We start from the raw sequence: 25,361 nt of genomic DNA, 5'->3' as shown, positions 1-25,361 counted from the left end.
GCTCTATTAAATGGATCCTTTGCCTTGATTCATGGAAAAAAGAAGAGAATCACTAGCTATCAGATATAGATCAAAAGTTCACAAACAGTACATGGGCTGTTCTTCCTCTCTCTTCACTTAACTAGCATTTTCCTGTGTCCTGATGGAGAAAAGATTTGAATGGTTTTAAAAGTGACATTGTGTTGAAATTGTTTCTGTGACTCACCTCCAGTGCTCCATTAGGCTTTGCTTGGAGTGAGCTCTAAGATGCTGCTGGTGTTCTTGTCTTATTTGGGAAAAAGTATCCATTGTCAGATATGCTGTTTACTGTCATCATGAGTAAGCTCAGTGACTGCCAAAACATATTTTTAAGTAATTAAAAGGGGACAAAAGAGAGTTATGAAAAGAGCAAACATGCAGCTGCTCTCATTTATACGACCTGTTTCAATGCAGAGTTGGCTTTCTAGTGAGAATGTACTGTGTTTGTGCTAAGTCTCTTCAGTGGTGTCCAACTTTGTGATCCTATGGATTGTAGCCCACCAAGCTCTTCTATCCATGAGGATTCTTCAGGCAAGAATGCTGGAGTGGGTTGCCATGCTGAGAATATAGTGCTTAAAAATTAAGATCTCTAATAAGCAATAAGAGGACAATAAAGAAAAGGGATGGAGAAGGATTTTGATGAGGCTATCATTTTAGCTGAGAAAGTCCCCATTGTAGTTTTCTGAGTATAAGGAATATATAAAGAAATACATTATTTGATTTTAATGCATTTTTATGGGAAGAATCACACATTGTATTGATTCCCTATTTAATCCACAATAGTCCTTTAAGATCTGTTATGTGTAAGATACTAGTTAGATGGTAAGAGTGGTACAAAAAAAATATATATATATGTCCTTTCCTTGACTTCATGGGGCTTATATTTTAGTGGAGAAGATGGATATTAAATAACTGCTCAGTTTACTGACCATCTGAAATACGATGAGTTCTGTAGGTGAGAATATTCTAGTCACAGGGCAGACTGGGGGACTGAAGATGACCAAAGTTCACGTGCGAAATAGAAATTTGAGGCTTAATGGCCTATGAGAACTACCTGATGCCAGGGATGTGTGGGAGCTTGCTGAAGGAGGGAGTGCATTTGCAGTTAAAAAGCCCAACCCTTTCTGTCATTATTGCCACCACCACCACCATCATCATCACATGCAGTGCTTCTGTAACACTAAAGTATTGGAAGCTTAAAAGCAATTTTAATTTTTACTCCCAATTAATCCGATTTTACTTCATAGCTTGACCTGCCCTGGGAAGATACACCGTAACATTTTTTGCTAACAACAGAGATATATTTAGTCCAAAAACCTAGATCAAAGTTTTGGTTCACACCTAACTTATGGTTTCTTCATTTCCAGCTCCATGTTGACTGGACTGTTTGGGGCCTCGGCAGGTACCATCTTTGTTTATGGAAAAGATATCAGAACAGATCTGCACGTTGTGCGGAAGAACATGGGCGTCTGCATGCAGCATGATGTCTTGTTCAGTTACCTCACCACCAAGGAGCACCTTCTCCTCTACGGCTCCATCAAAGTTCCTCACTGGACTAAAAAGCAGCTGCATGAAGAAGTGAAAAGGTCAGATATGACAGGAATGAGAACATGTGCTGGTTAACTTCTCTCAAAAAGATGTCAAGTTACAATAATAATACCAGTAGGAAACAGTTTCTCAGGAAACAATTGTTTTCAGTTTTTCTACTTTTCTGCTATTGTGTACATTTAAGGGCCTATGGGTTTGTATAAGGGCCTATGAGAATTGTATACATTCTCCTCAGCAGCCAGTTATTACACTGGAAATAGCTGCCTTCGTTTCTGGTCTTGTATTGCCCCCATTCCTCTGTTTCCAATCTCCATGGCCACCATACAAGTCTTAACTGGACCCCTGGCTTCTACATTCCCTTGTACAGTCTATTCTTCAAAGAACAGTCAGGGTGACCTTTTTAAACTACAGATTAGACCATGTCACTCCTCTGTCAAAGCCCTCTAATGGTTTCTCACCACATTCAGTGTGAAACTCAGGAATGTCCTTATCGAGGCCTGTGAGACTCTTCCTGACCTGCCCTCAAGTTCGGTTTTGATTTTATTTCCTTCTGCTTCCGCGTTCACTCTGCTCCAGGCATGCTCGCCCAGGTGCACGCTCAGTTACGCTGGGCCTGCTCCTGCCTCCGGGCTGCCCATGTTCCCACTACATACAGCAGCGTTTCCCAGACAGCCCTTAGACTTACTCTGCCCCTTCTGGTCCCTGCTCAAACGTCACCTTCTCTGAGCGAGCCACCATGTGTGAAACAGATGCCCAAAATAGCACACCCCAGGCACTCATCTCATATAGCCGGTGTTATTTGTTTTTTTATTACACTTATAAAATAGAAAATTATAATCTTCTTGGGAATATGTTTATCAACTGAATTTCCCCTGCATTATTCCTGATACACAACTATACTATATCATCATCTCCTCATGGGTTAGGAACATTATCTGCTCAATGCTGTTCCACAGCACCTAAAACACAGTCTGGCAGAAAACAGGCAGGGACTCTCTATATAAATACTTGTCAAATGAATGAATAAAATAATGAACCATATAGTCCTTATGGTGTTTTCTTAGTGTTAATTTTATACCTCCAACTAGATGATAAACAACAGAAAACTATGTCGTGAATCCTCAATAGTTTACCTTGCTGAGCACATAATAGTTGTTCAATGAATACCTCTTATTTAGGGTGCTTTTTGTATTTTTCCAAAATTCAAATACTCTGTCTGTAAAACATAACCACTGTCCATCATTTCTGAAGGACTTTAAAAGATACTGGACTATATAGCCATCGTCATAAGAGAGTTGGAACACTGTCAGGAGGAATGAAGAGGAAGTTATCCATATCCATAGCTCTCATCGGAGGATCAAGGGTGGTAATTCTGGATGAACCATCCACTGGTGTTGACCCATGTTCTCGGCGAAGTATATGGGATGTTATATCCAAGAACAAAACTGGTATGAGTACCTTCTTATAACTTCTCCAGCCAGCAGTTATAGTTTTGCCTTCTGGGATGTAAGCACACAAGTTGAAGTCTTTTCTGTTTATAATCTCTGTTAAACATCTAAGGTGTGCTCTTCCTTTTCCCAGGTCTTGTCTTCTCCTAGCTAAATTTCTGGATCAATTAGTGTATAATTATGTAGAGCCCACTGTGAATTGAGCACTTAACTGACCTTTGTAAGAGTGTGAAAATCCAACAGAAGTTCCAAATTCTGCCTAGAGGAGCTTAGAATCTAATTAGAGATACCAAACATACACAAACGAAAATAAACTGAAAACAGACTAAATAAGTGCTAGCAGGATGTGAGGCAAAGAAGCAATCAGAGTGGAGTGGATTAATCAGAGAGAAATTTTCAAGAAGTCTTTAAAATTACTGCTTTTTCATAGTGAAGAAAAGGAGGGAGGGGAAGAGAGAGAGAGAGACAGAAAGAGAGAATGGAAGTGAAGCCAAGGGAACAGAATAAGGGATTAACAGAAGTCGGACATGACTGAAGTGACTCAGCAGCAGCAGCCCCCACTACAGAGTATGGACATTTAGCCTTAGAGCATATTTGCTGTCAACTTATAAGAACACCCCCCACAACCCGCCTCAGGTATTTAGGAACACCCCTTCTGAATTTCTCTTTGATCATTTTGGAAGCCCCTCTGATCAGTGTTTCAGTTAGCTCATAAAATGTGACTCTCCATAAATCACAGTATTTACTTATTTTAACTCAGTATATCTTGGCAACTGTAGCTTCATTTTTCATTTTGGGTTGTTCTCTGTGTTTTCAAGACAGAACAATCATTCTGTCGACGCACCACTTGGATGAGGCTGAAGTTCTGAGTGACCGCATTGCCTTCCTGGAGCAAGGAGGGCTGCGCTGCTGCGGGTCACCGTTTTATCTCAAGGAAGCATTTGGAGATGGGTATCACCTCACACTCACCAAGAAAAAGGTTTGTAGGAGAGAAACTATACCTCATTGTAGGGTCATAAATTCAGTTTGGTATGAAACAGAAGTAGAATCTGTCCAACTTCATACATTGCTAAAATTCACTATTAATAAGTTAGATTCATGTTTCTCAAACTCGAGCAAATTTCAGAACCACTGAAGGTCTTGGTTAAATCCAGACTTCTGGCTCCACCTTCGAGTGTCTCTGATTCAGTAGATCTGGGAAGGGGTTCTAGAATTTACTACACTTCTACCAAGGTCCACATTACCCATATGACACTGATGCTGCTGGTCTGGGATTGCACATTGAGAACCAATGTACTAGATAAAGTCTATACTTAAGGCTACTGATGAATGATCAGCCTGTTAGTTCCCCTACATTTCAGCCTGTAAGGCTAAAAATTAGATTTTCTGCTCTATAAAAAGCAAATGAAGGAATATGCAGTCACATATTCACTTTCTGATCAGTGTTCCTCGACTGGTAATGTGGAGACTAATTCAGCCAGACCAGTGATGCTTTCACATCTTCAAAGAACAAAAATGCTTAGTTTCTAAGGCTCCCTTACTATCTCAAATAGTGCTATTTATCTGTGTTGTGCAAGATGTTTATGCTATGACTACTCTCATTTATTTTATATCTTATCATCCTAATGTGACTCCCAAAACAGAAAAAGTAGTTCATTGTCACATTCCTTAATTCAATTAAAATTGTATTTATTAGTTATATATGATATCTTAATGTGTGCCCAAGACATTGTCTTAGGCAGTGGGGAGACAGCAGTGAACTGATGATGCTAAGATCTCTGCTCTTATGGAGTTTATGTTCTGATGGGAGTGTGGGGAATTCGCATGGTAAAATTGATAAGTATATAATTTAGAATATTAGCAAGTGATAACTGCTATGGGTAGAACAAAGCAGAGGAAAGGGCATAGGGAACACTAGGAAGTGCCATTTTAAGTAGACAGCGTCTCTGAGAAGGTGACAGATGACCCAGGAGTTAAGGCCAAGAAGAGAGTGAGCCCTGTCACTATCTGGGGCAAAGGAACAATTGCAAAGACCCTAAGGAGGGAGCGCGCCTGAGCCTGAAGCATTGAATAACCGAACGTTTGTTGTTTCTGGGGTGAGAGAGAGAGGGAGGAGGTGAGCAAGGAGTCTGGAGAAGGGACAGGGTGAGGTGGGAGACAAGCCCTAGGATAGTGACTGACAGACAACCGTAGGGACCCCCAGTGGGACAGGGAGCAAGAGAGAAGTGATATACTCCCTGGCACAGGTCTGTACTGGCCTAAAAGAACTCGCCACCCTTTGACTGGGGCCCTTGGGCCCTACAGTGTGAAGACAAGGGAGTGTTTAACTTCTCTTCTCGTCTCTAGAGTCCAAATCTAAATGCAAGTACAGTGTGTGACACCGCAGCTGTGACGGCAATGATCCAGTCACATCTCCCTGACGCCTACCTCAAGGAGGACATCGGGGGAGAGCTTGTCTATGTGCTTCCTCCATTTAGCACCAAAGTCTCGGGGGCCTATCTTTCACTCCTGAGAGCCCTGGACAGTGGCCTGGGTGACCTCAACATTGGGTGCTATGGCATTTCAGATACCACCGTGGAAGAGGTACACCTGGACATTTCCTTTTTGCTTGAGGCTGATTAACTTGCTGTTCCCCTAGAATAAATATGAACAGTTCTTTTTAAAAAGAAAAAAAAATTTGTAATGAATGTTTTAAGAAGTAAAGGGAAACAAAAATAAAGACAGTTTTGATTATATAAAAATTATAAACAAACATTTTACCAAATCAGAAAATCTTAAAATTATCTCAGTACCATTCTTATGTAAGACTGACTTCTGAGAACAAGCATGTTGCTTCACTTAGAGAAAACATATCTTTTATTATGAATATGTTCCTTTAAAGTCTCAATAAATGTGACCAAAATTTAAAATAAAAATTGAGCTTAAAAGCTAGAAAACACATGCATGTTTTATGCTAATGAAGTGTTCCTGCTTCTCTTTCTAGGTCTTTCTGAACTTGACTAAAGAGTCACAAAAAAATAATAGGAGTCTTGAGCACTTAACAACAAAGAAAATCGGAAGTTCCAGTACCAATGGCATCTCAACCCCTGATGATTTATCTGTGAGCAGCAGCAATTTCACAGACAGAGATGGTAAAATAAATCTAATGTACACATTTTGCTTAATTCCAATGAACAGCATAAATGAGAAAATCACAGGACAGATTTTTTAATTCAACTTTATACTTTCTAAATTTAAAAAGACTAAAGAAATATAACCTTCATTTTTATATACAAAATATTTTTCAAACCAAATTGAATTCCCTATTGCAAAAATATTTTGAAGAACATGAACTTCCTTGTTAGGGTAGTGATGTGTATCCTGTCTAGCTATGAGGAATCATTTTCAGGATATGACTTATTCCAACTAGTTGTGTCCAATAAGTTCAATACTTCATATAATTGATGGTGTCCAACAGGGCTTCCCAGGTGGCAATAGTGGTAAAGAACCCACCTGCCAATGCAGGAGACATATGAGATGGAGTTTCGATCCCTGTGTCGGGAAGATCTCCTGGAGGAGGGCATGGCAACCCACTCCAGTATTCTTGCCTGGAGAATCCCATGGACAGAGGAGCCTGGCAAGCTACAGTCCATGGGTTGCAAAGAGTTTAAATGACTGAAGCATCTGAGCAAGCACTGAATTCATGAAGTCGGACTTAACAGTGAAGAATCTATAATAATAGGTTCCCCCCCACCTCCAAGTCTTCACACAAGATATGTTTGGAATATGCTGTTACTTGTCACAGCTTTGAGGAATTGGGCTCTTTTTAAAATAGCTTTTATCCTGTCTTATACTCTGACAGTTAGTTTATGCCTTTGGAAATACTATTTACTTAAGGAAGCATATAGTAAAACCATGTATAAATTATGGAGTAGTCATTTCAAGAGTTTGCTTAAATTGGGAAAAATCTCTAGGAATAGAACTTATGATTAAACATTTGCTTGACTCTAAAATTCAGAAAATATAATCTCTGGTGTTTGTATAACTCAGGAACTTGGGAGTCTCATTTGTCTTCTGCTAGATTGCTCAGATGTCACCTTTTGGAAACATCATTGCTGAGACTATGGAATTGAGGACTTACAGTGGGGTCAGCTGCTTCAGGAAGCAAATGTTATGCATTTGCCTCTGCATTTGTCTCATAATTTGAAACTATTCTTCAGTCAGAATGTTCCCCTCCTTGACATTATCATTTAGAAAGCACATATTTGCTCCATTTGATACACCTGTAAGTCATCGACATGTAATTTCTCAAGAAACAGAAAAGCATACTAATTAACTTACAATATTTAGCTCCTTCTGCAATTCCCCTTTGCAGAGATATGAGTTCTCATTTAAACTTGTTCACTCAATTTAATTGGAATTCATTTTAAATTAAGCAGTGTTGTATTTTTTCTTATCAGCTAAATGAAGATCATGATTTTTGTGCCGAATAATTTGTGATGGAGGATTAAAAATATCCACAGAGTTGACAAATACTGTCATTTTATCACATGTAAAGGAATGCTTGGTGGCAGACCTTCAGAAGAAATGTCATATTTGAAACTATTTTTAGAGGGGGCTGCTGAAATTACTTGTTGTATGAGCACTACTGAGACATGCATTCTCAGTCACTAAGTTGTGTCCCTACTCTTGCAACCCCATGGACTATAGCCTGCCAGACTCCTCTATCCGTGGGATTCTCTAGTCAAGAATATTGGAGTAGATTGCCATTTCCTTCTCCAGGGGATATTCCCAACCCAAGGACTGAACCTGTGTCTCTCCCAACTCCTGCATTGACAGGTATATTGTTTACCACTGAGCCACCTGAGAAACCCAAGCCACAGTTTGTGACCTCCACCACTGTGTGGCTCTCACTCTCAGAAGACATGGGAGTGGGGTAGGCTTGTTGGGGAGGAGGGAGGATCTCATTTTTTCCAATGAGATCTTTTCTGTGATTGAAGTGGTAAAAATGGAGTTTTTAAAACGCTATATAGTCAGTCCAGATTTCTAAAAAGAATGCAACAAATAAGTACTTGAACTAGAATTGTACTTTGGAGGAGAGCATTTTCCTTTTCCTACATTTATGGTGACTTCACTGGGCCCCATGCTTCTCCTGCTGCTGCTGCTAAGTTGCTTCATTCATTTCCGGCTCTGTGTGACCCCATAGATGGCAGCCCACCAGGCTCCCCCATCCCTGGGATTCTCCAGGCAAGAACACGGGAGTAGGTTGCCATTTCCTTCTCCAATGCATGAAAGTGAAAAGTGAAAGTGAAGTTGCTCAGTCATGTTTGACTCTTAGCGACCCCATGGACTGCAGCCCACCAGGCTCCTCTATCCATGGGATTTTCCAGGCAAGAGTACTGGAGTGGGGTGCCATCGGTTTCTCCGATTGGGCCCCATAATGAGAGCCAATTAGACTTACCGTTACCAAGTTACCAACAACAGGGATGAGTTATACTAGACTGATGTTTTGCTCTCTTGTTTAATTTTTTTTGAGTCCAATCTCCTGATAGAAGCTACCTCTTGAATATTAGTAGTCAGTAATACATATTGATTCTGCACTGAGACTTCAGGAGATTGGGGACAATATTCACTTATAAAATTCTAGATGTTTCACTTTGACATTAAAATTACTATGTATATGACAAAGAATATTTTGTGTATAGTAATTTATAATTTTCAAAGAACTTTTACATGTGCTTCTTAAGATGGAGAGACTCAGGCCCATAGCTGATCAATGAATAAAGTGAAAGTGTTAGTTACTCAGTCGTGTCCAACTCTTTGTGACCCCATGGACTGTAGCCCACCAGGCTTCTCTATTCATGGAATTCTCCAGGCAAGAATACTGGAGTGAATTGCCATTCCCTTCTCCAGGGAATCTTCATGACCCAGGGATTGAACCCAGGTCTTCTGCATTGCAAGCAGATTCTTTGCTGTCTGAGCCACCAGGGAAGCCCAATCAGTGAAGAGCTGAACCTCAAAGCCAAATCTCTACGATATCAGCTTTTCCTACTGGGTCACATTACACCATTCATCCATAGTCTTTAGTTCAGTGCATCAGTTCAGTCGCTCAGTCGTGTCCAACTCTGTGCGACTCCACGAATCACAGCACGCCAGGCCTCCCTGTCCATCACCAACTCCCGGAGTTCACCCAAACTCATGTGCATCGAGTTGGTGATGCCATCCAGCCATCTCATCCTCTGTCATCCCCTTCTCCTCCTGCCCCTAATCCCTCCCAGCATCAGAGTCTTTTCCAATGAGTCAAGTTTTCATGTGAGGTGGCCAAAGTATTGGAGTTTCAGCTTCAGCATCAGTCCTTCCAATGAACACCCAGGACTGGTCTCCTTTAGGATGGACTGGTTGGATCTTCTTGCAGTCCAAGGGACTCTCAAGAGTCTTCTCCAACACCACAGTTCAAAAGCATCAATTCTTCGGCGCTCAACTTTCTTCACAGTCCAACTCTCACCCATACATGACCACAGGAAAAACCATAGCCTTGACTAGACAGACCTTTGTTGGCAAAGTAATGTCTCTGCTTTTGAATATGCTATCTAGATTGGTCATAACTTTCCTTCCAAGGAGTAAGCGTCTTTTAATTTCATGGCTGCAATCACCATCTGCAGTGATTTCAGAGCCCCCCAAAATAAAGTGTGACACTGTTTCCACTGTTTCCCCATCTATTTCCCATGAAGTGATGGGACCAGATGCCATGATCTTCGTTTTCTGAATGTTGAGCTTTAAGCCCACTTTTTCACTCTCCACTTTCACTTTCATCAAGAGGCTTTTGAGTTCCTCTTCACTTTCTGCCGTAAGGGTGGTGTCATCTGCATATCTGAGGTTATTGATATTTTTCCCAGCAATCTTGATTCCAGCGTGTGCTTCTTCTAGCCCAGCGTTTCTCATGATGTACTCTACATATAAGTTAAATAAGCAGGATCCATAGTCTTTGAAGTTACTTTATTTCTTGATTTATCAAGATTTCCCATAACCAGGTTAAATCTCCCTCTTTTTTTTAAAATCAGACAAAATCCTGACCAGAGGAGAGAGATCGGTTGGTTTTGAACTGTTATTGAAGAAGATTATGGCTATTCTCATTAAGAGGTTCCATCACACCCGCCGGAACTGGAAGGGCTTCATAGCACAGGTTATTCTCCCCATTGTCTTTGTAACAACTGCCATGGGCCTCGGCACGCTGAGAAGTTCCAGCAACAGTTATCCAGAGCTCCAAATCACCCCATCTCTTTATGGTACCTCGGAACAGACAACATTCTATGCGTAAGTGTCTTCCCTTTAACTGAAACAACATTTTCCCAATGCCTCCAGAGGTGCATTGTGGCTGAATGAATGTCATAAAATGCTGAAGAATAAAGAACTCAGGAGCCACAATTCCTGATCCTGCCAAAGGAATATACAGTTTTATTTATCACATGACACTTCCCTCACTAGCAAACAACTGTAAGAGTTTTTGTATTTGTCTAAAAATAAAGTTAAGGTAGATTTTTATTTTTAATGAATATTTAATCAGGAAAACCAGATTAGGTATGGCTTCTCAATCTGTTGTAATACATGGCAAATAACTTTTTATTAAATACAGAATAGCAGTATCAGAATTGTGTATAATATAATGTTATATATGCAATAGGTGATCACTAAATGCATGTGACAGGAAAATAATAAGACAGCCAAATAGAGACATGTGCTTATTTTTTGTGTGACCTTCTTTCTGAGTCTACATCTCTCTTAGATTTTTAAGAAAATAGTTCTGTACGCAGCATATGTCATTTCTTCGAATTATTCATGTGCATGAGTTTAATATGGAACTCTAGTGAAGGAAACATGAATTTGTTTCTGTCCTTTAATGTTATAGAAATTATCACCCAAGCACAAAAGACCTGGTCTCAGCAATGTGGAACTTCCCTGGCATTGACAACATGTGTTTGAATATCAGTGATCCGTAAGTAGTTCTTTTTTTTTTTTTCCAGCATTCCAGTGTGTGTGCACATGCATGCATGTGTGTTCATGTATGTGGCAGAGTGTGGATGGGTGAGTGTGCGTTGTTTGACTGAGGAGGTCAGCCCTCTGATTGAAGTCTATCTTTTAAGACTTAATCGCCTTTAGTTCATTCCATGGTGATGCTATACTGAAATAGTAAGAGGTGCTTTATAACTTGTAAAGTTTGTTTGTATACATATTTTCATTAAACAATCACAACCACCCTGTGAATTGTTAATCTCATTTTTAAGATGAAGAAACTGAGGCTCATGTGAACTAGGATACTTGTCAAAAGAAATCTAGAGAGTAGGTCGTATAGCTAAAGCCAAGACCCATGTCTTCTGACTCCAGTCCCCAGACTTTTGCACTATATAGTGTTGCTTATTCAAAATGACGTAGTAACTGAACAGCAACAAAAATTCAAACTTCCAAGATAGTACATGACACGTGCAAACTTGACATTAGTGCATTATTTTTCTAAAAATCCCTTTCTCTTCAGAGGAGAGGATGAAAAGAACAAAGAAAATAAAGGGATCAAGAAGTTCCATCCTGCCACATTGAGGCAATGAGCTTTGGTCTCAGCACTGCTTAATCGTTAAATGCTGTCCCTCATTCCCCCATCAGATGTCAGATCACTTGGAAATGGTAGTGCAATGTATTTTTAAGTTGTGAAAAATCAGTAAATTGAACTGAGAACTATACCTGAATTCAATATCAAATACCCGCTTATACATAAACATGAGAATATACACACACCTCACTTTAATATCATTCTTACTTGCAGGAGGTGTTTAAACAAAAACAGTCTGGGAAAATGGAACAGCAGTGGAGAAGAACCTATCACTAATTTTGGCGTTTGCTCCTGCTCAGAAAACACCCAGGTAAGATGGAATTCGCTTTCAGTGAAGTAAAAAAAAAAAAAAAAAAAGGGAATAAATATCAAAGCTTTAAAGATCTTTCTAGGTTACCAAAGAGTGGATATAGTTTCATTTTATAGAAGCTAGTAGCTCAGTGGTGTGGATCTGGACAGCTCAGAAACACTGAACTTCAGGTCACTGTTTTAAATCCATCTTAGGACAAACTTCCTGGAGTAGGTAATTCTATGACAGTCTTTGTGGAAACTGACTAAAAGTGAGTTTGGGGGCTCAGTTAAGTTGTAACTAGAAAGCTCTGTGTTTCACACAACAAAATGCCTCCATAACGTAATATTTGAAAGCACAGTGAGATTGCTATCATAGTGGTCAGCTGGGAAGTTAGTAGTGTTTAAGTCCAGAACAGAACTCGGTATGCCTCCAAGCAACACCTCCAGGATGCGAGAATAATTCATGTCCTGAAAGAAACATTAAAGATTTTCCAACCAACACCCTGTCTGTATTCTATAGAAACACACTTTTGTTTTCTCTGCTTAGTTGCTCAGTCATGTCTGACTCTTTGCAACCCCATCAACTGCAGCCTGCCAGCCTCCTCTGTCCATGGGCATTCTCCAGGCAGGAATACTGGAATGGGCTGCCATCCCCTCTTCCAGGGCACCTTCCCAACCCAGGGATAGAACCCAGGTCTCCTGCATTGCAGGCGGATTCTTTACTGACTGAGCCACCAGGGAAGCCCTAGGTCTATCAATTCAGTAAACTTTTAAGAAATTAAAGATTGCTGAAGAAAGGAGGTCACTGTTAGTTTCTGAGAGTCACTATGCTATCAACACTTCCCCATGGGGAGGAATCTAGCAATATTTTCTTCAAAGTGCCATATGATTACATCTTATACTGTCTTGGTACACTATTTTAGAATAAAGGTGTTTTCAGTAAATGCAACCATTTTTTGTGGTCTCATGTAAGACAGTTACTAACAATAAAAACTAGAATCCAGCAAGCATCTTTTGAAATCCTTGCATTATAAGTATTATTCTTAACCAGTTCTCAAAGTGTTTTCTAATCTCTCATCTAACCTAACTAATTCTTTGTGTGTTTTCTTTAGTTCATAGTAAAAGTCTACTAACTTAGTGTTTAAAAATAGAATCTGGATAGATTTTAATTTTTAAAAAAAGTAGATTAAAATTTTTTCAACTTAATAGTCTGCTGATGGGAATCCAAATTTATGTAAACAACTTCTAAAAGCATTGATAGTATCTACTAATGCTGATGATATACATACCCTATGGACTCACCAATTCCATTCCTATTATATACACATCAGAAGTGCTAGTTCACCGAGAGACATATACTGGGATACTCATAGTAATAATATTTGTAATAGCCTCCTAAATTCCCAGCAACAGTAGAATCACTTCAGTTCAGTTCAGTCGTTCAGTTGTGTCTGACTCTTTGCAACCCCATGGATGCCTCCCTGTCCATAACCAACTGCCGGAGTTTACCCAAACTCATGTCCATTGAGTCAGTGATGCCATCCAACCATCTCTTCCTCTGTCATCCCCTTCTCCTCCTGCCCTCAATCTTTCTCAGCACCAGGGTCTTTTCCAGTGAGTCAGCTCTTCAGATCAGGTCACCAAAGTATTGGAGCTACAGCTTCAGCATCAGCCCTTCCAATGAATATTCAGGACTGATTTCTTTTAGGACTGACTGGTTTGATCTCCTTGCAGTCCAAGGAACTCTCAAGAGTCTTCTCCATCACCACGATTTGAAAGCATCAGTTCTTCGGTGCTCAGCCTTCTTTATGGTCCATCTCTCACATCTGTACATGACTATTGGAAAAACCATAGCTTTTGACTATAAGGACCTTCATCAGCAAAGCGATGTCTCTGCTTTCGAATATACTGTCTATGTTTGTCATAGCTTTTCTTCCAAGGAGCAAGCATCTTTTAATTTCATGGCTGTAGTAGCCATCTGCAGTGATTTTGGAGCCCAAGAAAACAGTCTGTCACTGTTTCCAATTTTTCCGCATCTATTTGCCATGAAATGATGGTACTAGATGCCATGACCCTTTTTGTACAGTTCTTCTGTATGTTTTTGTCACCTCTTTTTAGTATCTTCTGCTTCTTTTAAGTCCATATCATTTCCGTCCTTTATTGTGCCCATCTTTGGATGAAACGTTCCCTTGGTTTCTCTGATTTTCTTGAAGAGGTCTCTAGTCTTTCCCATTCTATTGTTTTCCTCTATTTGATCTACAACTACACACATCATATTCTCACAAACAAATGATGAGTGAAAAAAAGTCCAGATGTGAGAAAGTATATATGATACAATTACATTTGTATAAAATATAAAAACAGACAAAACTCTTCTATGCTGGTTACTTGGGGAGTGGTAGGGTTGAAAGGAAACATGATGAGGGGGGCTCCTAGGGTCCTAGCATTGTTTTGTTTTCTGATCCAGTTGCTGGTTCAAGGGTGTTTTCAGTTTGTCAAAATTTATCATACAGTATCCATATATATGCTTTTCTGTATGTATAATTCAATAAAAAATTAAAGCTAAAATTACATTCATACATATCTCTTTTTATGAAACCAGAGGCATTATAGAATGTGATCTTCAAATTTTATAACTTGATGCAAGGTAAAATTCAGCATTCTTTTTTTAGAGCAAGCTCTTGATCCACACATGTGGTACTAGTCTCAGCTCTGAGACACTATGTGGAAGATGGGAGGAAAAACTGGAAAAGTGCTAGGTTTTTCCCAAACTAAAGTTTATGGCAGCGAAGCATGATACACTCCAATGGAAAGTAAGAAGTCAGGAAGTGCAGAGAGCTAAAAACTTATAAATAAGGGGTTTAAACTAAGCTCTGAGGTTGGTTAACAGTAATGGACCCAGGCACTGAATTTTGATGGTAACATGAGATGCTAACAATGGGGAAAACTGGGTGACAGGCATACAGGAACTCTCTGTACTATGTTTGCAACTTATATATGAATAAGCAACATGTATACAAGACATATATATAAATTAGATTTAGATATGGGTAAAATTGAAATCTGAAACCTAGGTTTAGGTTAAACCTTAAAACTAATATAATATATACTTGACTTCCCTTGGTAGCTCAGACAGTAAAGCATCTGCCTACAATGCGGAAGACCCGGGTTCAATCCCCAGGTTGGGAGATTCCCTGGAGAAGGAAATGGCAACCCACTCCAGTATTCTTGCCTGAAGAATCCCATGGAGGGAGGAGCCTGGTAGGCTACAGTCCATGGGGTCGCAAAGAGTCGGACATGACTGAGCGACTTTTCTTTTTTCTTCTTTCATCCACTGTTGTCCATTCCTGAGAACTTATCTCTGTTAATATTATCTTTTCAATTTGGGGCAGATACTTTTTTCTTCCCTGTGAATAACTGAGAGAATTTTGAGTCATCATAAATTTAATGTTGTTCTCTAGACATATCAAGCTTGTCAGTACAGTGAAAGAAATCTCTAATATTGGTTAACTTGTGTTCTTTTTTGGCTTTAAGTGAGTCTTAAACAAAGTATGTGCTCTATATAAATAATAACTTTGTGTTATTTCTTGGCAAAGGCAAGATGACTTCTTTTTCACAGATCTTTAGAGGCAGAAGACACCCTTATCATACTCTACCAGTTGCATATATAGACAAATCATGAAACTGAAGCTTCTTGACATTGTCTATTTAATTTGTACAGCATTGTCCCAAATAAACTTTTTTAACCTTATTTTTCAGGAATGTCCTAAATTTAACTATTCACCACCTCATAGAAGAACTTATTCTTCCCAAGTAATTTATAACCTCACTGGGCACCACTTGGAAAATTATCTTATATCAACTGCTAATGAGTTTACACAAAAAAGGTAAAAAAAAAAAAAAACTGTTTATAAAAAATTTAATTTAGAATATCTTGTTTTCTAATTTTAAGTTAACTGTCTTGAATTTGTGACAATAAAATGCAAATATATCTATTGATTATTTATGTGGGTAAATTCTGTTTTATCTAAGCATCTTTATATATTAAAATTTAAGTAAATTAATTTAATAACTAAATTAAGATTTATTTGAGCACATTGTAAAGCATCGTTTTGGGATTCAAAAATGTATTGTTAAATTTGTATATATTTTTTTCTCAAAGCAAAAAACAAGTTGACTGGATTGTGCAAACATGGAGAGTTTTAAGGCATGACTTTTGGTGACAGTTGTCCTTAGTTCCAATTTGAATATCTCAAAACTTGGAGTATGATACCTGCATGTGAATAAAATGTGTTCTTGTAGAGCAAGTTCGCAGGCTCGTTCCTAAGCCACCTGAACATTTGCCATAGATGCAAGTGTGAGAGGCTTACATTTGCAACAACGTGGATGGACCTGGAAGACACTATACTAAGTGAAATAATAGAGACAAATACTGCATGATTTCACTTTTATAGGGAATCCAAAATAGTCAAATGCATAGAAACAGAAGAGTAGAACAGGGGTTATTAGGGTCTGGGGGAAGGGTGAGGTGGGAAAATTCTGGTCAAAGGGTACAAAGTTTCAGTAAAGCAAGGTGAATACATTCTGGATGTCTAAGTACAGCAATTCTAGTTAAGAATACAGATTATTACATGAAGTTTGTTAAATGGGTAGACCTGAAGAATTCTCAACATATACAAGAAAATGGTAACTATGTGAGATAATGGATATGCTAATTAGCTTGATTGTGGGGATTATTTAACAACATATACATATATCAAAACATTGTATGCCTTAAATATATACACTTTTAATCTGTCAATTATATCTTAATAAAGCTAGGAGAGAAGGGTGGCAAGTACACTTGAATATACATTAAATATTTTCAACAAAATGAGGTTTATTATAAACAAACCATTCTAAAACCTACTTTAAAAAAAAATGTGAAGAATATCCTGTAGTATTCTTTGCACTTCAAAAATATAGCTCTGCAGCATCACATTTAGGGTAATAGTCACAAGAAAATTATTTTAGTATAACTACTAAAATATTATTTAGTATTTAATTCATTCTTATTTATTTATTTAACCCATTCTTAATTTGGTCAATATTTAAACTAACCTTTCCTTAAAATTTCTATTTGAATTTTTTAAATCCACTTTTTATTTTTAAGAGTCCATGAATTTCTAGTTATAATGTGCACTTTAGACAAAAATATGATAAAAGAAATCTATAAAACTGTAAAATATTTGTCAGGTTGTATTTATTTCATACTATAATGTGTACTTAGTGGAAAGAAAAAAATGAGCTTTTAGTTAAACATTTTAGATTTATTTATGAATATTTTCTCATTAAAACAAATATCAATTTTTCCATGTAGATATGGAGGTTGGAGTTTGGGACTGCCTTTGACTAAAGACCTTCTTTTTGATGTAACGACTGTTCCAGCTAATAGAACGCTTGCCAAGGTAAATTGTGATCATTCTTTTGGGATATCATACAAATGAGAATATGAACTTTAAATGTTCAAGCATTTTCATGAGTTGAAAATAAAACATGGGTCAGTTGATTTGAAAATCATTTGGAATAATGTATACTCCATAATACAGTGGTTCCAATCTTAAGTATTTAACCTAAAGAAACGTGTATACACAAGTACCTGGTTCAGTTCAGTTCAGTTGCTCAGTCGTGTCCGACTATTTGTGACCCCATGGACTGCAGCATGCCAGGACTCCCTGTCCATCACCAACTCCCAGAGTTTACTCAAACTTATGTCCACTGAGTCGGTAATGCCATCCAGTTATCTCATCCCCTGTCGTCCCTTTCACCTTCTGCTATCCATCTTTCCCAGCATCAGGGTCTTTTCAAATGAGTCAGCTCTTCTCATCAGGTAACCAAAGTATTGGAGTTTCAGCTTCAGTATCAGTCCTTCCAATGAATATTCAGGACTGATTAATTTTAGAATGGACTGGTTGGATCTCCTTGCAGTCCAAGGGACTCTCAAGAGTCTTCTCCAACACCACAGTTCAAAAGCATCAATTCTTTGGTGCTCAGCTTTCCTCACAGTCCAACTCTCACATCCATACATGACCACTGGAAAAACCATAGCCTTGACTAGACAGACCTTTGTTGGCAAAGTAATGTCTCTGCTTTTCAATATGCTGTCTAAGTTGGTCATAACTTTCCTTCCAAGGAGTAAGTGTCTTTTAATTTCATGGCTGCAGTCACCACTGCAGTGATTTTGGAGCCCAAAAAATAAAGTCATGCCATGATCTTAGCACCAGGTTACATAACAAAAATGCACATAGTAGGATATCTCATATTAGCTGAATATGCAACCCCAAATGTCCATACACAGTAGAGTAAATAAATAAATTGTTATATACTCATTCAATAGAACTCTCAGCCATGGAAATGAATGAACTCATTTCCATAGAATAGTTCAACTATGTAAAGAGCAATATTGAATAGAAACCCGGAATATTAGGTCCATGAATCAAGGCAAATTGGAAGTGGTCAAACAGGAGATGGCAAGAGTGAACATGGACATTCTAGGAATCAGCAAACTAAGATGGATGGGAATGGGTGAATCTAACTCAGATGACCATTATATTTACTACTGTGGGCAGGAATCCCTTAGAAGAAATGGAGTAGCCATCATAGTCAACAAAAAAGTCCCAAATGCAGTACTTGGATGCAATCTCAAAAATGACAGAATGATCTCTGTTCGTTTCCAAGGCAAACCATTCAATATCACAGTAATCCAAGTCTATGCCCCGACCAGTAACGCTGAAGAGGCTGAAGTTGAACTCTTCTATGGAGACCTACAAGACCTTCTAGAACTAACATCCAAAAAAGATGTCCTTTTCATTATAGGGGACTAGAATGCAAAAGTAGGAAGTCAAGAAACACCTGGAGTAACAGGAAAATTTGGCCTTGGAGTACAATATGAAGCAGGGCAAAGGCTAATAGAGTTCTGCCAAGAGAACGCACTGGTCATAGCAAACACCCTCTTCCAACAACACAAGAGAAGACTCCACATGTGGACATCAACAGATGGTCAGCACTGAAATCAGGTTGATTATATTCTTTGCAGCCAAAGATGGAGAAGCTCTATACAGTCAGCAAAAACAAGACTGGGAGCTGACTGTGGCTCAGATCATAAACTCCTTATTTCCAAATTCAGACTGAAATTGGAGAAAGTGAAGAAAACCACTAGACCATTCAGGTATGACCTAAATCAAATCCCTTATGACTATACAGTGGAAGTGAGAAATAGATTTAAGGGACTAGATCTGATAGAGTGCCTGATGAACTATGGACGGAGGTTCATAACATTGTACAGGAGACAGGAAATAAGACCATCCCCAAGAAAAAGAAATACAAAAAACCAAAATGGCTGTCTGAGGAGGCCTTACAAATAGCTGTGAAAAAAGGGAAGCAAAAAGCAAAGGAGAATAGGAAAGATATACCCATTTGAATGCAGAGTTCCAAAGAATAGCAAGGAGAGATAAGAAAGCCTTCCTCAGCAATCAATGCAAAGAAGCAGAGGAAAACAATAGAATGGGAAAGATTAGAGGTCTCTTCAAGAAAATTAGAGATACCAAGGGAACATTTCATGCAAAGATGGGCACAATAAAGGACAGAAATGGTAGGGACCTACAAGAAGCAGAAGATATTCAGAAGAAGTGGCAAGAATACACAGAAGAACTGTACAAAAAAGATCTTCATGACCTGGATAATCACGAAGGTGTGATCACTCACCTAAAGCCAGACATCCTGGAATGTGAAGTCAAATGGGCCTTAGGAAGTATCACTATGAACAAAGCTAGCGGAGGTGATAGAATTCTAGTTGAGCTATTTCAAATCCTGAAAGATGATGCTGTGAAAGTGCTGTGCTCAATATGCCAGAAAATTTGGAAAACGCAGCAGTGGCCACAGGACTGGAAAAGGTCAGTTTTCATTCCAATCCCAAAGAAAGGCAATGCCAAAGAATGCTCAAACTACCAGACAATTGCACTCATCTCACACGCTAGTAAAGAAATGCTTAAAATTCTCCAAGCCAGGCTTCAGCAATACGTGAACCGTGAACTTCAAGATGTTCAAGCTGGTTTTAGAAAAGGCAGAGGAATAAGAGATCAAATTGCCAACATCCGCTGGATCATGGAAAAAGCAAGAGAGTTCCAGAAAATCATCTATTTCTGCTTTATTAACTATGCCAAAGCCTTTGACTGTGTGGATCACAATAAACTGTGGAAAATTCTGAAAGAGATGGGAATGCCAGACCACCTGACTTGCCTCTTGAGAAACCTATATGCAGGTCAGGAAGCAACAGTTGGAACTGGACATGCAACAACAGACTGGTTCCAAATAGGAAAAGGAGTATGTCAAGGCTGTATATTGTAACCCTGCTTATTTAACTTCTATGCAGAGTACATCATGAGAAACGCTGGGCTGGAGGAAGCACAGGCTGGAATAAAGATTGCCGGGAGAAATATCAATAACCTCAGATATGCAGATGACACCACCCTTATGGCAGAAAGTGAAGAACTAAAGAGCCTCTTGATGAAGGTGAAAGAGAAGAGGGAAAATGTTGGTTTAAAGCTCAACATCCAGAAAACTAAGATCATGGCATCTGGTCCCATCACTTCATGGCAAATAGATGGGGAAACAGTGGAAACAGTGGCTGACTTTATTTTGGGGGGCTCCAAAATCACTGTAGTGGTGACTGTAGCCATGAAATTAAAAGACGCTTACTCCTTTGAAGGAAAGTTATGACCAACCTAGATAACATATTCAAAAGCAGAGACATTACTTTGTCAACAAAGATCCGTCTAGTCAAGGCTGTGGTTTTTCTAGTGGTCATATATGGATGTGAGTTTTGGACTATAAAGAAAGCTGAGTGCCAAAGAATTGATGCTTTTGAACTGTGGTGTTGGAGAAGACTCTTGAGAGTCCCTTGGACTGCAAGGAGATCCAACCAGTCCATCCTAAAGGAAATCAGTCCTGAATATTCATTGGAAGGATTGATGCTGAAGCTGAAACTCCTATATTTTGGCCACCTGATGCGAAGAGCTGACTCATTTGAAAAGACCCTGATGCTGGGAAAGTTTGAAGGCAGGAGGAGAAGGGGACGACAGAGGATGAAATGGTTGGATGGCATCACCAACTCAATAGACTTGGGTTTGGGTTAACTCCGGGAGTTGGTGATGGACAGAGAGGCCTTGCATGCTGCAGTTCTTGGGGTCACAAAGAGTCAGACACGACTGAGCGACTGAACTGAACTTATGTGTTAATCGCTCAGTCATGTCCAACTCTTTCTGACCGCATGGACTGTAGCCCACCAGGCATCTCTGTCCATGGAATTCTGTAGCCAAGTGGGTAGCCATTCCCTTCTCCAGGGAATCTTCTTTATCCAGAGATTGAACCCAGGTCTCCTATATTGCAGGCATATTCTTGCTGTCTGGGCCACCAGGCAATGCTTTTAAAAAACATGGAAACTTGACAGAATTTGATGATATAAACAATTCTGTTGACGTTTTGCTTCTAGACTATATCTATGCTTTGTATTTGAAACAAGCTACAGTCACAGAATCAGACATATATGATTACCCATATGATCACAGGTAGTCTTTAAATCTTAAATTGGTCATAACAGATTTCTCATTTGTTAGTATGAGACATGTACAAACTTGTGGGAAGTGAAGAAACAAATACTCATTTAGTGGCTTATAAACGAAGCACTAGTGTCACATTTTATACCAACTACCTTTACATCCTCACAACATCCCCAAGAGAAAGATACTATTGAGTATATTTTAGCTGGCTTTTATAAGGTCATGTAGAATGTAAATAGTAGTGCCAGGGACTTGAATGCTCCCCCTTGTTTCTTTTCTTCCTCTCTCCACACATAGAGTAAATATTCTTACATAAGGGAGTTTGAACATTAAATAATTTCTCTCTAAATCAGATTTGTAATTTTGAATTACTAATTGCCTTTCTTGATTTGAGGTATACCAATATTTTAACCTCAGATATGCAGATGACACCACCCTTATGGCAGAAAGTGAAGGGGAACTAAAAAGCCTCTTGATGAAAGTGAAAGTGGAGACTGAAAAAGTTGGCTTAAAGCTCAACATTCAGAAAACGAAGATCATGGCATCTGGTCCCATCACTTCATGGGAAATTGGGGGGCTCCAAAATCACTGCAGATGGTGATTGCAGCCATGAAATTAAAAGACGCTTACTCCTTGGAAGGAAAGTTATGACCAATCTAGATAGCATATTCAAAAGCAGAGACATTACTTTGCCAACAAAGGTCCATCTAGTCAAGGCTATGGTTTTTCCAGTGGTCATGTATGGATGTGGGAGTTGGACTGTGAAGAAAGCTGAGCACCAAAGAATTGATGCTTTTGAACTGTGGTGTTGGAGAAGACTCTTGAGAGTCCCTTGGACTGCAAGGAGATCCAACCAGTCCATTCTGAAGAAGATCAGCCCTGGAATTTCTTTGGAAGGAATGATGCTAAAGCTGAAACTCCAGTACTTTGGCCACCTCATGCGAAGAGCTGACTCATTGGAAAAGACTCTAATGCTGGGAGGGATTGGGGGCAGGAGGAAAAAGGGACGACATAGGATGAGATGTCTGGATGGCATCACAGACTCAATGGACGTGAGTTTGAGTGAACTCCGGGAGTTGGTGATAGACAGGGAGGCCTGGCATGCTGCAATTCATGGGGTCGCAAAGAGTCGAACATGACTGAGCGACTGAACTGAACTGGACTGAATATTTTAAACATGGGCTTCCCTGGTGGCTCAGTGGTAAAGAATCTGCCTGCCAGTGTCTGCCAGTGCAGGAGACGTGGGTTTGATCCCTGGTTCAATAAGATCCCCTGGAGAAGGAAATGGCAACCCACTTCAGTATTCTTGCCTGGAAAATTCCATGGACGGAGGAGCCTGCTGAGCTACAGTCCATGGGATCAGAGAGAGTTGGACATAACTGAGCGACTGAACAACAACATTTTAAATCCCTTTCCTTTTGACATAGAAGATAAAGTAACTCGCTTTCTTTTGAGTTGTAACTAGGAATAAAAAGTTAGTGGGGGTATTTCAAGGTTATCAATCTTGTTGCTAAGGACACAATGTTTGTATATGTACTAATATTTTATTTCTTTCTACAGCCTTGCCTATACGCCATTTGTTTTTATTATTATTATTATTGAGACAGATTGCCTTACTTCTAGTTCGAGAATCACCATAGACCAGTCACAGAGATGAAGATAATAAATGTTTTTAATTTAAAATGACTTCTGTTTATTTCAAGCTTTACCTGTAGAGAAAGTCTAGGATAACTACTAACTTGGTGATATCAAGCAGGAAAAAGTTGTTTTCATGATCTCCACCCATCTCTAGGTTAGAAACTTAGAGTTTTGTGGTCAGCACTCTGGTGGATGGTTCATAATCTGCCAAGATGAATAAGTTACTGGGGAAGCTGGTGCATTTATTTTAAATATAAATTATATAGTCTGTAAGATATAAAGACTGCCTAATTTATTTGAACACCATACTGATCTTGTCTTCTTTTGGAATGTTACAGGTATGGTATGATCCAGAAGGCTATCACTCCCTTCCAGCTTACCTCAACAGCCTGAATAATTTCCTCCTGCGAGTTAACATGTCAAAATATGATGCTGCCCGACATGGTAAAGTTATTTAGTGAAGCTCCTTGTATTAAAACTCTTGCTACTCTCCATGTGAAAATATGCATTAGACCCTATTTCCTCCCTGTGGCAGCTATTTTATGGTATTTAAACCACAGATCTTTAAAAGGAGTTTGGAAGTAGTAACTACCACCAGATGGAACATTCTGGATAATCTCCTCAATTTCAGGTTAATTTAGCTTCTTCATTTATCAAGTCAGGATAATAATGCTGACTTTATACTTATTTCTGTTCTTACACCTTGTAGTTATATCTCACAGGAAAGCATTTTATAACTATTTACTTGTACATAGGCTAAAAAATAAAGTGATAATGTCAATAAATATTATACACAAATCTAAATGTGAAAACAAAACTTTAGAAGTTCTACCAGAAACGAAGTGTTACCATTAATTGAGTACTTACCATAAGGACACATGCTTTGTGTAAAATATTGCTAATACTTAGCACCCTCTCATGATGAGTATTATTGTTTCATACTATTATTTCTCTGGGAGTCAGAAGTGGGATTTGAACCCAGGTTTGTTTGGCTCCTGCTGCTTCATTTTCCCAATACTTCTCTACACTCAACAAAGTCTACTTTTGGGGTTTCTCAAGAAGCTTCCACATAGTCTTTTTTTTTTTTAATATTTACTTCTTTATATGGCTGCAGCAGGTCTTAGTTGCCTCACATGGGATCTGTTAATTGCAGCATATGAGATCTAGTTCCCTAAGCAGGGATCGAACCTGGGCCCCTTGTATTGGGATCATGGAGTCTTATCGAACTGGACCACCAGAGAAGTCCCTTCCACATAGTTTTTTTAAAGGGTTTGGAATTCAAAAAAGGCTGATTTTTTTTTCCTAATTAAATTACTCTCCATTTCATCTTATTAAGCCTTGCTCAGATTATTTTCCCATACAGATCCCCAAAAATAATAATAAAGATGGAGAAAATGGAGTAACATATTTGCTTACCAATAGTTTCTAGCTTAATAAATAGGCTAACAGACTGTTTAAAAAAGAAATGCTGTTGTCTTTTCTTTCATCTCCCTACTGTCGGGCATAATAGCATGTGCTGGGCATTCTGGCAATTGTGGAAGTAAACTGTAGAGTCAAATACTCATTCTAGGGACAGAATCTTTCAGAGTCTTCATTTATGAGAAAACAGTATTTTTCCCCACTGCTTTGACATTTTCCTAGCAGCAGGAACCATGAAGAAAATGACAAGATTGATAGATAGTGCTTAGATCCAGAGCATCAATAAAGAGTGTAGTCCAAAGTGGTAAATTAAGTTAAATGATGAGTAAAGCCAGGTGAGTCTAGTGCAACCCGGTTTGAAATACTATTGAATGTCTGACTTTCACTAGGATGTTTTACTGAGAGCAAAAGATATTTGTTGCTGTAACAGTATAGGAACCATAGAAATGACTAGGAAGAAGCGTTGCAAAGGTATGTAGGGAAGAAAAAGAGACAATGCCACTTTGAAGAATCAACTTTTGAAACCTATATTCAGGTTTCATTTATTATTCGTGTTCTTTACCAAGATGAAAGCAGTCAGAATCACTCTGGATCCCGGCAGGCTTGTATTTTTAAGTTACAGAGTATAAAGAATTAAGAATTCTGGAACATAAACTTTATGTATTGACCCTAAAAGTAAATGTTTTTAATTTAAAAGTAAGGCTTAGCTTGAATTACATGTGGAGACTGGTAGTAGTGTGCCTTCTATTTTTTTTTATTAACTTTTCTTATATAGGCTTGTGAAAGTGGTAACTTTCTACCCTATCAGTAAGGAGCTTGTTT

General features: G+C 38.8%; 1 protein-coding gene across 1 annotated transcript in view; it reads left to right on the top strand.

Annotated features, from left to right (window-relative positions):
• Positions 1 to 25,361, top strand: part of ABCA12 (ATP binding cassette subfamily A member 12) — a 200,977-nt gene that overhangs the window by 149,001 nt on the left and 26,615 nt on the right. Inside the window, exons 29-39 of the mRNA XM_055573389.1 lie at positions 1,386 to 1,604; positions 2,818 to 3,014; positions 3,833 to 3,993; positions 5,361 to 5,597; positions 5,998 to 6,145; positions 10,055 to 10,307; positions 10,900 to 10,986; positions 11,809 to 11,905; positions 15,646 to 15,773; positions 17,246 to 17,333; positions 23,459 to 23,564. Of these exons, the coding sequence (XP_055429364.1) occupies positions 1,386 to 1,604; positions 2,818 to 3,014; positions 3,833 to 3,993; positions 5,361 to 5,597; positions 5,998 to 6,145; positions 10,055 to 10,307; positions 10,900 to 10,986; positions 11,809 to 11,905; positions 15,646 to 15,773; positions 17,246 to 17,333; positions 23,459 to 23,564 (1,721 nt within the window). The remainder of the gene's footprint in view (positions 1 to 1,385; positions 1,605 to 2,817; positions 3,015 to 3,832; positions 3,994 to 5,360; positions 5,598 to 5,997; positions 6,146 to 10,054; positions 10,308 to 10,899; positions 10,987 to 11,808; positions 11,906 to 15,645; positions 15,774 to 17,245; positions 17,334 to 23,458; positions 23,565 to 25,361) is intronic.

The sequence above is a fragment of the Bubalus kerabau genome, chromosome 3, assembly GCF_029407905.1.
Source record: "Bubalus kerabau isolate K-KA32 ecotype Philippines breed swamp buffalo chromosome 3, PCC_UOA_SB_1v2, whole genome shotgun sequence".
NCBI classification, from domain to species: domain Eukaryota; kingdom Metazoa; phylum Chordata; class Mammalia; order Artiodactyla; family Bovidae; genus Bubalus; species Bubalus kerabau.
Note: the sequence above shows the minus strand (reverse complement) of the source record. Positions and strands in the feature narration are given on the sequence as shown.